The sequence below is a fragment of the Bactrocera neohumeralis genome, chromosome 4 (assembly GCF_024586455.1).
Source record: "Bactrocera neohumeralis isolate Rockhampton chromosome 4, APGP_CSIRO_Bneo_wtdbg2-racon-allhic-juicebox.fasta_v2, whole genome shotgun sequence".
Taxonomy (NCBI): domain Eukaryota; kingdom Metazoa; phylum Arthropoda; class Insecta; order Diptera; family Tephritidae; genus Bactrocera; species Bactrocera neohumeralis.
Window position 1 is genome coordinate 83552004 of NC_065921.1, and position 15571 is coordinate 83567574.

Below are 15571 nucleotides of genomic sequence, written 5' to 3' on the forward strand. Positions count from 1 at the left end.
TTATAAAAAATAAAAAAAATTTAAATGCGAAAGCTTAAATAATTAAAAAAAATTATTTAAAAAATTAATAAATAAAAAAATTATAAAAAAACAAAAAAAAAATTTAAGTGTAAAAACTTGAATAATTATAATTATAAAAATTATTTAAGTTCTTACATTTAATTTTTTTTTTAACATTTTTTCTTTTTTTATTATCCTTTGAATTTTTTTTATAATTAATAATAATTTTTAATAAAAAAACCAAAAATAAAATTAAAAAACTATTTTTTAAAAACAAAAACATTAAAAAATATTTTGTATGCAAATATGTAAATGTGTTTATCCATACTGAGAAAACATAATAAATAATAAAAGTTTAATAATAAATTGTTTTTAAAAAGTTAAAAGAAAATATAAAACAATATACATAGATAAAATTAAAAAAATGAACAAAGATGTTAAAAATAAAAAAAAAAAATAATAATTAAAAAATAAAAATAATAATAAAAAATTTTTGGAAATACAAAAACATTAAAAAAAATAATGAAAATGAAAATAATTAAAACAATTAGAAAACAAATTTAAAAGAATTAAAAAAATTAAGAATAAAATATAATAAATTACAAGAAAAAATTAAAAGAACATTTAGAAGAATAAAAAAGTATTTAAAATTAATTTAAAAATTTATTATTATAAATAGTTAAAAAGAAAAAACAAACAGAAAAATTAATAATAAAAATATGAAAAGTTAAAAGAAACAATTAAAATAACATTAAAAAAAAGGAAAAGAATTGAAAAAATAATTATAATAAATAATTTAAAAAATATGTTGAGAAATACAAAACCATTTTTATTGTAAAAATTTTGCATTATTAAAAATATTTTTGAAAAATTATATTTAAAACAAAAAATAAAAAAAAAAAATTAAGAAAAAAATTGAATCTAAAAAAAATAATTAGAAAATAAAGTGATGCTTGAAATTAAAGAGTTTCAAAAAATTAAATACAATATGTAGTAATTAGAAAATCAAACGGTTTCTATTTATCGCCATTGAAAATCTGAAAATCAGCGCTTTGAAAGTTCGCCGTTTAATGCCTGATTCTACGTAATTTAATTGCATGAACAATTGCATTTAATTTAATGAACGGATAACATGACGATTATAGTGTAAATACCACAGGCAACACATGTCAGCAAAAAATTATAAAAAAAAAACAAAAACAACAACTATAGTCACGGCTAATGTTGCTTGCGGTGGCATCAAATACCGAGTTTATACGAGTAAATATGAGTGCATGTGTGTGTATGTTGTTGCAAGCGTAAACTGTCAACAGCTGAGTTGCCATTAAAAAAAAGAATAAGTAAAAGAAATCTGTCTAAAACCGAAACCGCTTTAACGGTGCAGCGCAAGGCTTTTCCGCGAAGAAGATTTTACACGAAAAAACAAATCGAGAAAAGTTTCCAATTTGAAGTTGGCCACTTTGACATGTGCCGCCCCATGTGGCACGCGATATCTTAAACGGTCTTTGCTGTTGTTGTCAACTTGTTAACTGTTGTCCAGCGGAAACTATTATCGGCCGACACATTTGGCGGCATTTACTTAAAGTTATATATGATTTGTTGTTGTTCAACGCTTTTGTTGTTGTAGCTGTGTAACATTTTGGCCACATCATTGCCGTTAAATCAACAAAAATGAAATTGTAGCAAATCAATTTTCATTAGTAGATAATGTACACCAACAACAAAAGAAAAACCGCATAAAACTGGCGAATGGCTTGGCGCGCATGCGCAGTGTGCACACGCTTACGGGCGCCGGCAGCAAAGTAGTCGCAAGAAATGCGCTTTAATTGGAGGGAAAATGCAACGGCTTACAAGCCAACTAAGCAGCGCTAATGCGCGCACACATACACATATGTATGTATGTATGTATAAACATATGTACATACATATATCTACTTGTGAAGGTTTGAATGTGTTTTGTTGCTAGCACAAGCATCTAGATGTCTATACCTTGCATAGTATTTATAGCACTAAGATTGCCACGTAGTGTGTACTACCTAAAAAGTGACGTTGGGGACCTTATAACAGATGATTGGCGTAATTTTACCCATGCCCCTCTGGCCTTCATTATATACGCGAGCTAAACCCTCAGTTTTCGAGTTATCCAGCTAAGCTTTCGCATATGCACTTTTCTCTACAAGAAGCTTTTCATATAATGAAATTGCTGATATCGAACTACTATAGCATATAGCTGCCATACAAACTGAACGATCGGTATCAAATGCTTGTATGGAAATTTTTTTTATTTGACTAGCTAGCTTAACAAAATTTGGCATGGCTTATTTTCTAAGGTCACAATGTAATTTTCCCAGAAATTGTGCAGATCGGATTACTATAGCATATAGCTGTCATACAAACATACCCATGAAACTCAAGTCCTTGTATGGAAAACGTTTTTATTTGACGAGATATCTTCACAAAATTTAACATGAGTTATTTTCCAAAGCAATGCTATAATCTCCGAACAAATCGTTTTTATGGGATCTCTATAGAGTATAGCTGTCATACAAACTGACCGTTCCAAAACGAACTCTTGTATAGAAAACTTTTTCATGTTCCGAGCTATCTTCACAAAATTTGGTGTGAATTATTTTCTAAGTGAATGCTATGATATCCAAAGCAATCGTTCTGATCGGATCACTATAGGATATAGCTGCCATACAAACTGATCGATCAAACTCAAGTCCTTGTATGGAAAACTTCTTTATTTCACGAGGTATTGTCTTGAAATTCGGCACAGCTTATTATTTCAGACAATAATTTAATCTCTGAAGAAAATATTCAAATCGGATAACTATAACATATAGCTGTCATACAAACAGATTCATGAAAATCAAGTTCTTGTATGAAAAACTTTTTTATTTGAGGAGTGAGCTTCGCGAAATTCAGTAGAGCTTGTTATTTTGGACAATAATACAATCACTGAAGAAAGCGTTCGGATCGGCTCACTATAACATATAGCTGCCATACAAACTGAGCGCTGAAAAGCATGAAAAAAATATTTTTACACCTTTTTATGCTAAAACAAACGCAACTGTGTAGGGTATTTATTAGTTATCAACTTTTTTCTTGTATTAATCACACTTAGAAGCCGTTCATTTGGCTTGCGCTCGCTGCAACAACACGCACACATGCATATATGCAATTTTATACACATACATACATAAATAACTTTCCACTTTGAATATTTATATTACAAACGCTGCCTTTTCTACTCAAATAAGTGCTTTCAGCTACACATATGCAACGACACACACATATGTATATACAGAAAAATAAGTGAAAACAAATATACATACATATGTATGCGCATACTTTCCACTGCTTGGCTTGCAACAACCAACCAAATTTCAATAAATTGTTTGCCTAACCACTACTTGTGCCCATATCTATAGCCAGATACATATTTAACACTATTTACATGTCTCCATATGTATGTATGTATATGTGTTTGCCTGTGTGTGCCTTGTTGTCACTCAGTTTTTCCTATCACTGTGTGTGTTTGTGCATAACTAAAAGGCATTACGAAATTGCATTTGCTTTGGAGAATAAATCAAAAATGTTTAGAAGCCAAAATGCACACCATCATTATTATTTATGACTCGAAATGCTAGAGACACACACATAAACACATGTGCATGTTTAGTGTTTAATGCATAGAAGCAATGTAGTAGCCACATAGTATCAGCGTGTAAGCACAAGCGCTGCACTTCAATCGGATTTTTACTGTATTTACTAATAGAATTCGTTACAAGCAATACACACACACATACAAATGCTCTTATATACAGAAATACACACATATACATATATACAAATCTAAACACAAATCTTAACACATAGCACATATACTACACATACACACTCATTTCAAACTGCAGCGTATTCCTAAGCTTCGCCGCGCTTATTTGTGTGAAAATGATGAACTCACGCGCCACGCCATTGTTGCCACCGCTGCCATAACTCAATGTCAAATTAGTGATATTTAACTTGTGATTAACTGTATTTCGAAAGGGTTGAGCGAAAGTTGTCTCAGCTACTCTCACATTGATTTGCCTCGAGTTGACGCAGTAAAGATACTGGCAAGGGAACTATAGAAGAACTATAGAATGTAGAAGTGGCTGCAGGAGCAGCAGTTAAGAACATATTTATAAATGTTTACAGCTGATCCTGGTACTTAAATGCATATATATATGTATATATACATGGTTAAAAATATACAAAAAAATTTATTTAAATAGACCAGTCCGGGTCAAATTTGATCTTAAGTGTCAAGCGCTTGAGCATAAGAAAATTAATACATAATCAATTCTTCAATTTGCCTGACAAGCGTTTAGTCAATATGATAGATTAGACATGTATTTAGAAGATTGTTAAACCACATCTCAAACTTAGATACACACGAGAACAGTTTGATAAGTTTATTCATAGATACTTTTCCTTAAAAATTTTTTCTACTCCTCGAAACACTTTTCATAAGCACTTTTTCAGCTTCTTTAGCGAATTTTGTTTTATCTCTTCGATCGAATGAATGCCGGTTCCATTCCGATGACTCTTGACTTGTTTATCTGCCAAACTCAAAACCTCATGCCTCATCGCGCGATTAATGATGCCCAAAGAGACCTGTTTACTGTGCTCTTTTTGAAAAAAAAAATCAGCAATATCGTGATGAGTTGTGCAAGAACGTGTCTCATACCCAAAATATCTACCAAATCAGCGCGAGATACGTCGAGCTCCCTTGCCTTATTTCTAACACTTTCCTGACGATTTTCAAGCACCATATCCTGCACTTCCCTGTACTTTAGTGTTGAAATATTGAAACATTTCCTGTCAAAATCACCAGTTTTTGCCAAAATCTGTTTCGAAACTGTTAAGCTTTTTTGTAGCTCTTTCAGCACCTACCAATGAAGCTGGAGTACGGAATTTTGTGGTCTGAAACATTTGCCTTAAATTCTTTCGGCATACTTTGCGGACTTTTTCAACCATTTGCGACATGACTGATTTTTCTGTGGATTGAAACTTTTATCGTGCTTGAACTCTACTTCTTACACTACTAACCACCTCTACTTGAAAGGCTCTAAGACTTCGTGTTAGAGAAAAAAAAAGATATTGTTGATTTGTTCCTACGCTCCAGCCGGAAGTACTGTATATGTATCGTATATGTAGTCTATGATCTCTGGAACTTTATGATATACTCAAATGATATATTTCTGCGTATGAAAACACTTTCGTAATCATATCGAAACTCTTATAGGAGCCTTTTGTCCAAAAGTGGCATTCTAATATATTTACGCCACTCACAACCTCCCTCTCATGAATCACTCGTAGCGTACTCTACCAATATACATATGTATATCAAAACCGAGCATTCATTTCCTGTTTAGTTAACGACTATGTAATCATAAGCGTCTCTATAGCCCTAAAGGACCAGATTCTTTAAACGAAAATTTAATTTTTTCAACTTTAACTTGTCATATACTACTATTTTCTGGTGCCGAAACGTTCAGAATGTTGGCCTTCGGTGATAATTGTTTGTCGCGATCCAGTGTTTTTAATTGTTACAAATTACTCAGAAAGAGTCGAGAACGCGCTGACAAAAAATCATATCTAGGACGGCCATCAATGTCAACTGATGATCGATACGTCAATAAAATAAGGAATCGGTGCTTGAGGATCGACGATAACAGTCAGAGATCTTACTGGCATCGTTGAAACTTTTATTTTAATCCTTACATTTGAAACTCAGACAATTTTCTCTTAAGTTTTCAGTTGGCTTTGATATCTGTATAGTTTAGGTAGGGTTCAGTTTTGGTAACTAGTGATGCCCGTTGGAGTGCCGTTACGTAGTTCGTGAAAAGTAGTGGCTTCTTTCAAGCTTCCAGCGCTTGATGTGTATTTCAACAAGTTCTGCGGTCTCAATATCGACTACTCTTCCTGTGTTTTATGCCGTTGTCTCGTTAGTTTGGGACAAGCGTACACGAAATGCTCTATTGTTTCCCTTACGCCTTGCTCTTGACATTTTCTGCAGTCATGATCGATAGAACTTGGTTTAGACTTGGCTAAGGCTCTCTAATCAATTCGACAGCTGTCACTTTTAACAACGATTGGATCTGTATGTATATTTTAGCCTGCCATTCCGTGCTGGATTCTTAATTGAGAATATATATGTAGAAACCTTACTAATAAATATAGGAGATATTTACATATCGTCACCTAAAATGCAAAATAATGTCACATCACATATCATAAGTTAGAAAAAAGGATATAATAGAAACCACTCATATTGAAACACAATTTGAGTTTGAATTTTGGCTATAAAATGGTTATATATTAGATATATGTATCTGGCAGTGGCAGCTGAAAGTTTTGAGCTACATATAAGTAGTATGATTTAGTGAATTGTAAGCAATAAAAAACTCAATTTCGATTTTACTGAAGATGCATTGTTTTGCATTTTAAGGGACGATACATTCTCAACGTTGGATTAAAGCTTCGCACAATTTTTCCTTTACATATTTTGTGTATTTGAATGAATTACGTGAACCAACACAAATTTTTTAAATAAAAATTGTAATGAAAATAATAAATAAATGTGATAACTATCTTCGAAAAACAACATTTTTATGTTTTTATATACATACATACTATCAGTGCTTGGTATACTGCTGGACTTCAAGCGGATTTCTTCTTCCATTTGTTCTGTTCTATACGTATCGGATAAATGGTGGGGCCTACAACTACATATATTCTGAGAAGCTATTGGATTTTATGAAGAGCTCATAAATATATGTTGTATGTGTTTAGAAATTCGGTGTTGGTTAACAAGAGGCGAACGAGTCAGTCATAGTCAAATTTGAGATGGTTAACGCTGCGGTATGTAATCTCTTATACAAAATGCAATAAATAATTGCTCAAAAAAATATCTTACTTATTAATTTTTAATATTTTACCAAAAAAAATCTAACAATATTCACTCCTCACTCTTGTTAAGCTTAAGGATTTCCCAAGCAGCCAGTGGCTCAATACAACCGCCTCAATTTCACACGAACCCAAAAGGCGCTCATTGTCGGTCGGCCTGACGCGCTGCAGTAGCTAATCAGAATAGATTGCAATATTCATAACAACAACAACAACAATAACAAATAATAATGAAATATATAACAAAATGAATAAAAAATCTCTGGAAGAAATCGCCGAACGCGCGGGGCCAACAGCGAGGCGATAAATAACAGCAAAACGGAGTATTAAAATTAAATCAAAATATTGGCGGCTCAAGATCAAAAGACAGGCAAAACGTTAAGCAACTGTGGCGAATGGCATGGAAAAGATTTTCTCAATTTTCCTATCGCCAGGCAACGCGGCGATCGCTGATCGGCGATTAGCGTGTGCAATCAGCGGCGCTGGGGAGCGCGGCGGCAACGCATAAGAATGGTGAACAAACTCACCTTTTTTACGCAAACTAGATTTGCCGGCGAATGCAAATGCGCAGGCTTTTTAACACAACCAAACAAAAAAACAACAACAGCAAAGTAGTTGCACGAAAGTATAGAAAAGTAGCGCTGAGCAGCGCTCAGACACCAGCAAGTCTGGCAGTGAAGGCGCAAGCGGTAACACGCACAAACATACAGAAATTACAAGCAAGGGGCGTGGCCTATAAGCCGGATCGCTGTAGAAATTTCCGTCGAAAAGCAGCCATTGTGGTGCGAGCAGCGCGCCAATAGCCGATCGCGCGCGCTCTTTTCCCCACACACGAGCGCCAGCTAAGAGCAATAAATGCTTTCACTGCCGAGAGCGGCAATTGGCTGTTGTATATTTGTTTTTGCAACCCATACACACACATACACACATAGCAAGCATATACAACACTCCACTGTCTGCACAATGCGCCGTTACGTTACGCAGTGGGTGGGTGCAACGATCGGCCGGCAAGCAAGTGAGCAACAACAAGCATGCGAACTGAGCGCGCAGTGCGACGAATGCATTTCAGGGTTGATTTCACATCCATATAATTGCTTGTGGTTAACTGGTAGTTGTTGCACAACACAAACTATTGCTCACTCACTCGCTCACACTACCATCAGAGAGCGTTTGAGTGTGAGCGAGTGTTGACTTACCTGTTTGGCGTACAACAGCAACAAGCGCTGCTTCAGTGGCCGCTCACTGCTTCACACGTAGCTCTTGTTGCTTTCTCATTGTAAATTGTGTTTTTGCTGTCTTCTGGCCGCGCACAACTGCGTCTGAGAATCTCAAGAAAGCGTGCTGGTGCTCGGACTGACCGTTTCAAAATCAGTTTCAAGCTGGCAATCGTACGAGTCACACACTTGATGTAGTGAATTTTCAGCAAGTAACACACACGAGTCAACTGCGACGCTCTCAGTAGCTTAGGAAAAACATAGTTATATATATATAGACTGCAGATCAAAGTACAATTTATATGTTCGTAGGAAAAGTGTCGTCTGTTGCGCTAATTCGCTTTGGAAATTTCTGTGCAAATATTTGATATAAACGCTTATTGGGTGGCGCACGTGACGTGTTCGATTTGGCGAAATAAAACGAACTCTGCGCTTGTTTAAGTTGTGAGTTGTTGTAAATAACAGTCGAAAAACGTTTTTGTACTAAAATCCGCTAACAAATTGTGTTGTGTACAACAAAAAAATAAACAACAAAAACACAAGAAAAAACTTAGTGATAAAAAAATTATAAATTTTTGGAGATTTTATGCGCAACTTTGCTTGAAGCGAGTGATTTGTGTTAAGCAAATTTAACAAAAACATTTGGAGAAATATAAGAAAATGACAGTCTCAACATTGAATATGACACCGTACTTTGCTGGATATCCCTTTCAAGGTAATTATGCGTGTTTTTATTATTATTTTTTAGAAAATTATTATTATTGGTTGTGAGCGAAGCCGGCTGTGGTAGTAATTTTGAAAGAAAAAAATTAAATAAATAAGACAAAAATTTAAAGAAAAATAAAAAATTTATAAAAAAATATACTATTTAAAAATTTATATTAATATAAAATAAAAAACAGATTTTTTTTACTTAAAAATGTTTAAAAAAAAAAACTAAATAAAATAAAAAAATTAAATATTCCTAAAAAATTAAGAAAAAACTAAATTTCACAATATTTCTAAAAACTTATGAAAAAACTAAATTTAATACAAAAAAATTTTAATACTCTTAAAAAATATTGACTTAAAATTTTTATTTTTTCTACTATTAATTTAAAAATATAACGTTATGAGTTTTTTTTTCAATTTAACTTAAGTAATAATAAGGAAGACGTTAATTTTAACAAATAATAATAAAAAAAAATAAATAAATTTTTGTTCGTAATATTCAAGAAATTTCTTTTTATATAAATTAATTTAAATAAAAAAAATGTTTTTATTAAAAAATAAATATTTAAAACAAAATATCTTGAATAAAAATTGCATATTTTCTAATAAATACTATCATGTTTTAATATAAATTAAAAAAAAATATTTTAAATAAATAAACTTAAAATAAAAAATTTTTTTCAATATTTAAAACAAAATTTCATGTATATAAAATCGCATATTTTCTAATATCTATTTTCGTTTAATTAAAAAAAATACAATTTGCCATATTTTTGGTTTTATTAATTTTTTTTCAGTTTCATAAAAATATTTATTTAGAATATCAAATATTTTAATAATTAAGGAAAAATTAAGGAAAAAATATTTTTAAACGTAAAGCAAATGATTTTGTTTAATTTTTAATTGTTTAAAATAGAAAAGATAATAACTTTTCAATACTCACAACCAATTTTCTTGCATATAAATTTAATATTTTCTGATATTCATTTTCCATAAAAATAATATAAAAAAATAATATATGAGAAATTAAAAAAAAAACAAAATTTTTGGATGTAAAGTTAACGAAAAAAATATTTTTAAACTTAAAATTAAAAAAAAATTAAATGAAAAAAAATATTTTTTCAATTTTAAAATAAAAATTCTTGAAAAAGACTACATATTTTCTAATATTTTTTTTTATTAAAACTAATATTTTTTTCTAAGTAATTGATTAAATATTATATAATATATATTCAAAATAAAAAATCATTTAATGTTATAAAAAATAATAAATTAAAATGGGTCATAAGAAAAATTAAAAAAAGAATATTTTAATAAAAATTTAAATTAAAATATTTTATTAAAATTAAAAATAGTTAATAATTAATAAATTAAAAAAATTATTAAAAAAAAACTAAAAATCAAAATATTGTATAAAAAAATAAACAACAACAAATAAATTTGAAAAAAAAAATATTTAAATAAATCTTAAAACAAAAATATTTTCAACTCAAAAATGCATATGAAAGCAAATTATCTTCAAAAAAGTTTACTAAAATTCTTTTAAAAATTTCTAATTCTTTAAAAAATGCTTGAAACCTAAAATCTCTATGCTCTCAAATCTAATAAAAATATTTTCTATACATAAAAAAAAAATAATTTATGCATACAACTCAACTAAAACACAAAAAAATTATATTGAATTATTTGTCAAAAAAGTCAAAACTAATTTTACAATATCCAAAAATTTTCGAAAATCTTCAAATAATTCTAAAATTTGCTGAATACACCAACAATTTTTTCTATTACACTTCAAAAACCTGCTTCATAGCCAGCAATGGCACTTACCAACAAGTCAAACTTAATACTTTTTCGTGCTAAGGCTGCTTTGCAAAAGAGTTACACACACACACACATGCATACACATACGATACGCAGCGCCAAATGGTCTGGTGTGAACATCCATTTCCAATTATAAACAATTTTTAACTAATTTTCGTTATTATTTCACAACTCATGCCATACAAGTGAATGTACGCAACAAAAAAAGGGTAATAATAATAACAGCAACAACAACAAGCGCAACAAAGAGTAATCGTAGAAGAAAATTTTAGACAAGTCACTGCTGCGACCATTCAAGAAAGTCGCTTTTCAATAGCAAAGGTGAGCAGCTTAAGACAGCGATTTTCATTAAACATTAGAAAATAGAGAGAAAATAAAAGAAATGTAAAAAAAAATTTAAAAAGGAATCGAAAAAACTCAAACAGCGCAAATGCGCTCCAATTCAGTCAGATAACAAAAAAACTACAACAGAAAGCAACACATACAAACTCATACGTTCTTGCCGGCGACAAGTTACCGACAAGCGCGCTACACTACGCCACACACACACACACACGCAATTTACCTGCCAACTGGCAGTCAGTTCGTCATTACGCCGCTTTGCCGCTGTCCAGCAACACCACTCAATACGGTGGGTGCGCGTGGCTTGCCGAGCGCAGCGAAGCAACTAAAATTCCAATAATCATGATCAGCTTTGTGGCTTATTGATTGCGATCGCAACAACAACAACAGCAGCAAAGTCGAAAAAACGAACCACAAAGAGAGAAAATCAAAAATCAAATGAGTGTAAGAAGACACAGCGGCTACAGAACAATTTAGCCGCGCACAGCTGTGCCAAGCTGCCGTTCCGCGTCTGCGCCGGCCTGTCATAGCCACAACCTCCGCCACTGGCACCTACCGTGTGCTGGCAGCTTTCTTCACCAACTTAAGCTGTTGCTGCCAAGTTGTGCCACACGATTTGCTCTTTGCTTTGCGTACAACGCAGACGTTTTGGCGCGTCGGCAAAGTCTTTGATCTAGCGATCGCGCGCTCTTGCGCCGCTTGTGCCGCCGACACTTGCAATGATCCCCAGCAACGCTGCAACGCTTTTGCTGGTGTTCTTGTTGTTGTTGTTGTGTATAGCAACAGCACAGCACGTTCATCAGCAAGAGCAGTGGCGTTGGCTGCGCCTTCAGCTACATTACCGCGCGCGTGTGTGCATGTATTGCCCGCGCTTGCCCATATTTTTCCGCATTGCTTTTACTTTGATTTTTTTCGTAAATTTTTTTCATGATTTTTACTTTTATTTACTAATATTTGTGCCGTTTTTGCGCTTGCGCTGTCCGTTTTTCATATTTTTTATGATTTTTACTTTTATTTCGCGTGGTTGCGCGTCGCTTGCGCGCTCTTCTGGAATTTTATTAGTCCGCACAGCTGGAGCTGAAAGTGTGTGGAGTGTGAAAGAACAAAACGCACCGACGCAGCGCTTTAATTTTTCGGGCGGCGCGCGGCTTATTAGTTTGCTTTGTAAGCTTATTGTAGCGCAGTCATAGCGACCGCTGCAGACCTGCCAGGCCGCGCTTGAGTTATTAGTCCCACCTTGCAGGCAGCCTTCAAGTCTGCGCTTTAACGTCACTTGGCAGCCGCGCGCTTTGTTTGAGTGATCCTCTGACATGAGCGCTGCATCTGCGGCTGCTTTATTTTACGTTTTTTTTGTGGCATGATTTTCTTATATTTTCGCATTCGTTATTAGCGCTCAACCGCGCAGCTGGTCAAACGCTCACAACTTGTGCCTGTCGGTTTAACAAAACTACATTTGCATTTCGTTCACGTTTGATTTCACTCTGCCGCATTAACTTCCATACAATTTAAATTTGTTGCTCATTTCGATTTGTTTTTCGCATACGCTTGGCGCGTTGCATAAACAACTACACCGGCGCGCGCTGTAACCACAGCAATTGGCTTTTTGTTTGCGGCTTACATTGCCGCATTTGTTTTTGTATTGTAATTGTTGTTGTGTGTGCGCCTGGCAAATTATTCAAATATTATTATTTTACAATGCGAAATTTGCATTCATTTTAGCATTTAAATGCGATCGTGCGAACTGATCGCATCATAGACTCAAGCGCGCGCACACATACGCACATACAAACACGCATGCGCTGGCACTCAAGTGCGCTTAAAGTAATCCTATGCCGTCACAATAGCATAAATGAGTATTAAGATTTCGTGCAAAGGCACACGCGCTCACACGGATGAGCTGCTACAATAATAATAAAAATAAAGAAAAATATTAGAAATATGCAGAACAAAACCAGACAGTTTGTCTAGGAAAATTTCGCATTGTCTTGCAAATAATTGCATTATACCGTTATGCTCCACTTTGCAACTAATTGAGTTGCCACAATTGCCTCAGAAGTCTAAGAGCATTGCTGAGCGCGTCGCTTGTTTGAGCACAGATTTCAGTAAGCGCGCTCACTAAGTCCAATTCTCTTAGCAGCGCGTTCAAAGGTACAAAGGTAATAAGCCTCTGTCTAAACATATGGTAAATAGAGCACACACACAAAGCAAATGAACGCGCTTAAGTTGGCTGCATTGTGTGCTTGAACTACGGAAGGCATGACAGGCTACCACACATGCGCTTGCGCAAGCCCTGAGCACATTGTATAACTCAATATTAGATGACCAAAATGAACGTATAGTTAGATGAATTGCTTAAACGCGCTGGCAACAGTGCTGCGCCCATAATGAAAAAAAAATTCACCTCAAACTCACCAGACGCTGACGACTTCTTTAGACAACAAACGCAATAATAAAACCTATTAAAAAAATATAGACAAATAATGTTTAAAAATATCTCTACAGCCCGTAACGCTTACTAAAACACACCACTCTAACAATTATACACACCAAACTCACCACAAAACTAATTTAAACATTTTCTCTACCATTACTTGCAGGACAAGGACGCGTCAACCAACTCGGCGGCGTCTTCATCAATGGTCGCCCGCTACCCAATCACATACGTCGTCAAATTGTCGAAATGGCCGCTGCCGGCGTACGGCCATGCGTCATCTCACGCCAATTGCGCGTCTCACATGGCTGCGTCTCGAAAATACTGAATCGCTACCAGGAAACCGGCTCCATACGTCCAGGCGTTATTGGCGGTAGCAAGCCGCGCGTCGCCACACCGGATATTGAGTCGAAAATTGAGGAGATGCGTAATGCCAATCCCGGCATTTTCAGCTGGGAAATACGCGCTAAGCTCATTGAGTGCGGTCTATGCGATAAGAATACCGCGCCTTCCGTAAGCTCAATCAGTCGCTTACTGCGTGGCGGCCATAGTGGTGCACACTCTGAGTCAGGCAGTTCAGCGCACTCCATTGATGGCATACTCGGCGCTGGCGGTTTATCGAATGGCTCTGGCGATGAGAGTGACGATGATGCCGAGCCGGGCGTACAGTTGAAGCGCAAGCAGCGTCGTTCGCGCACAACCTTCTCGAACGATCAGATCGATGCATTGGAGCGCATATTTGCGCGCACGCAATATCCAGATGTTTATACGCGTGAAGAGTTGGCGCAGAGCACCGGCTTGACAGAGGCGCGCGTACAGGTGTGGTTCTCGAATAGACGTGCGCGTTTGCGCAAACAGCTGAACACCACACAGCAAGTATCCAGCTTTGCCGCTAGCACCGCGAGTGGACTCAGCTCGGCCGGGTTTGCTAGCGCCGCCGCCGTTGCTTCACCATATCATCCACATCATCATGCGCATCACCATCACCATGCCGCCGCCGCTGCTGCTGCACACACCATGTCCGCTTCGGCCGCTGCGCTGTCGCACAATCACACGCATCAAATGGGCTTATACAGTCAAGCTTGGAATACATTTGGCAGTAGCGCTGCCACACAAGCCGCAGCCGTTGCTGCCGCCACCAATGTCTTTGAACCGCATCAGAATTTTGCTCACTCAAGCGGTTCGGTGGCGTCTATGTCGCCAACAAGTAGCGCCGCCAGTTCGGCTTCACTGAGTCCAGCGCATCAGGCAGGCGCTACCGTCAGCAGCAACAACAACAACGATGTCGCCAACAACAATTACAGCCACAGCTCAAGTTATGGCATGCCATCGGCCACCGCAACCAGCTCAGCTACATCGGCGGCTGTCAATAGCAGCTCGGCAGCAGCCACCGCCGCAACCAACTCGGCGGCTTATGCCACATCCTCCACAGCTTATGGCTTGGGCGCCAGCAGCAATTTCACCGCTGCCACTTCAGCTGAGCAGCTGCGCTCGCAATTCGCTTCGGCTGCTGCTTCGGGCTCCCATCATCCCGCTATGTCGTCATGGGACTCGTACAACTTCCCCGGCTCGTTCTTCTCGTCGGGCGCAAATCACATGGGTGGCTATACGCAGGGTATGAGCGAGCACAAAACGGCAGCCAGCGCAGCAGCCTATCCGTATTTCGGTTTCTAAGTCGAAAATAAATGGAAATCCTGCAGCAAAAAAGTTCTAGCAATTATATTGTAAGACTGTAGCATCTCTAAATCAGTTAAGAACTTATATAATTATTATAGTGTAGAAACTACGGGACCACTCATCCAGTTGAATCGTTAAATTATACCTGTGCCTCGACAATCTGAATATATATATGAAGTATGGGCATTTTGTAGAGCTCAAGACTGAGTACTTTTGTTGTATTTTTTATAATTATTTTGGTATTAGTTATTTCTTAAGATATTTACTATTTAAGTTAATTAGATTTTAAGTAATTAATCGTTGTTTAGTTATGAAAATTTCGTCAAACCAATAAAAGCAATTTTGAAAAATAAAATACATGTATTAGTTCTATTTTTACTTGTCAAATCTCAGGGGTAAACAATCTCACTTTTTGCTT

At 35.5% G+C, this 15571-nt stretch overlaps 1 protein-coding gene across 1 annotated transcript; it reads left to right on the forward strand.

Annotated features, from left to right (window-relative positions):
* Positions 1-8831: 8831 nt before the first annotated feature.
* Positions 8832-15331, forward strand: LOC126755141 (protein gooseberry). Its single transcript, XM_050467507.1, has 2 exons — positions 8832-8886; positions 13643-15331. Exons 1-2 carry the CDS (start codon positions 8832-8834, stop codon positions 15148-15150), a joined length of 1563 nt encoding a protein of 520 aa, XP_050323464.1. The 3' UTR covers positions 15151-15331.
* Positions 15332-15571: the final 240 nt, after the last annotated feature.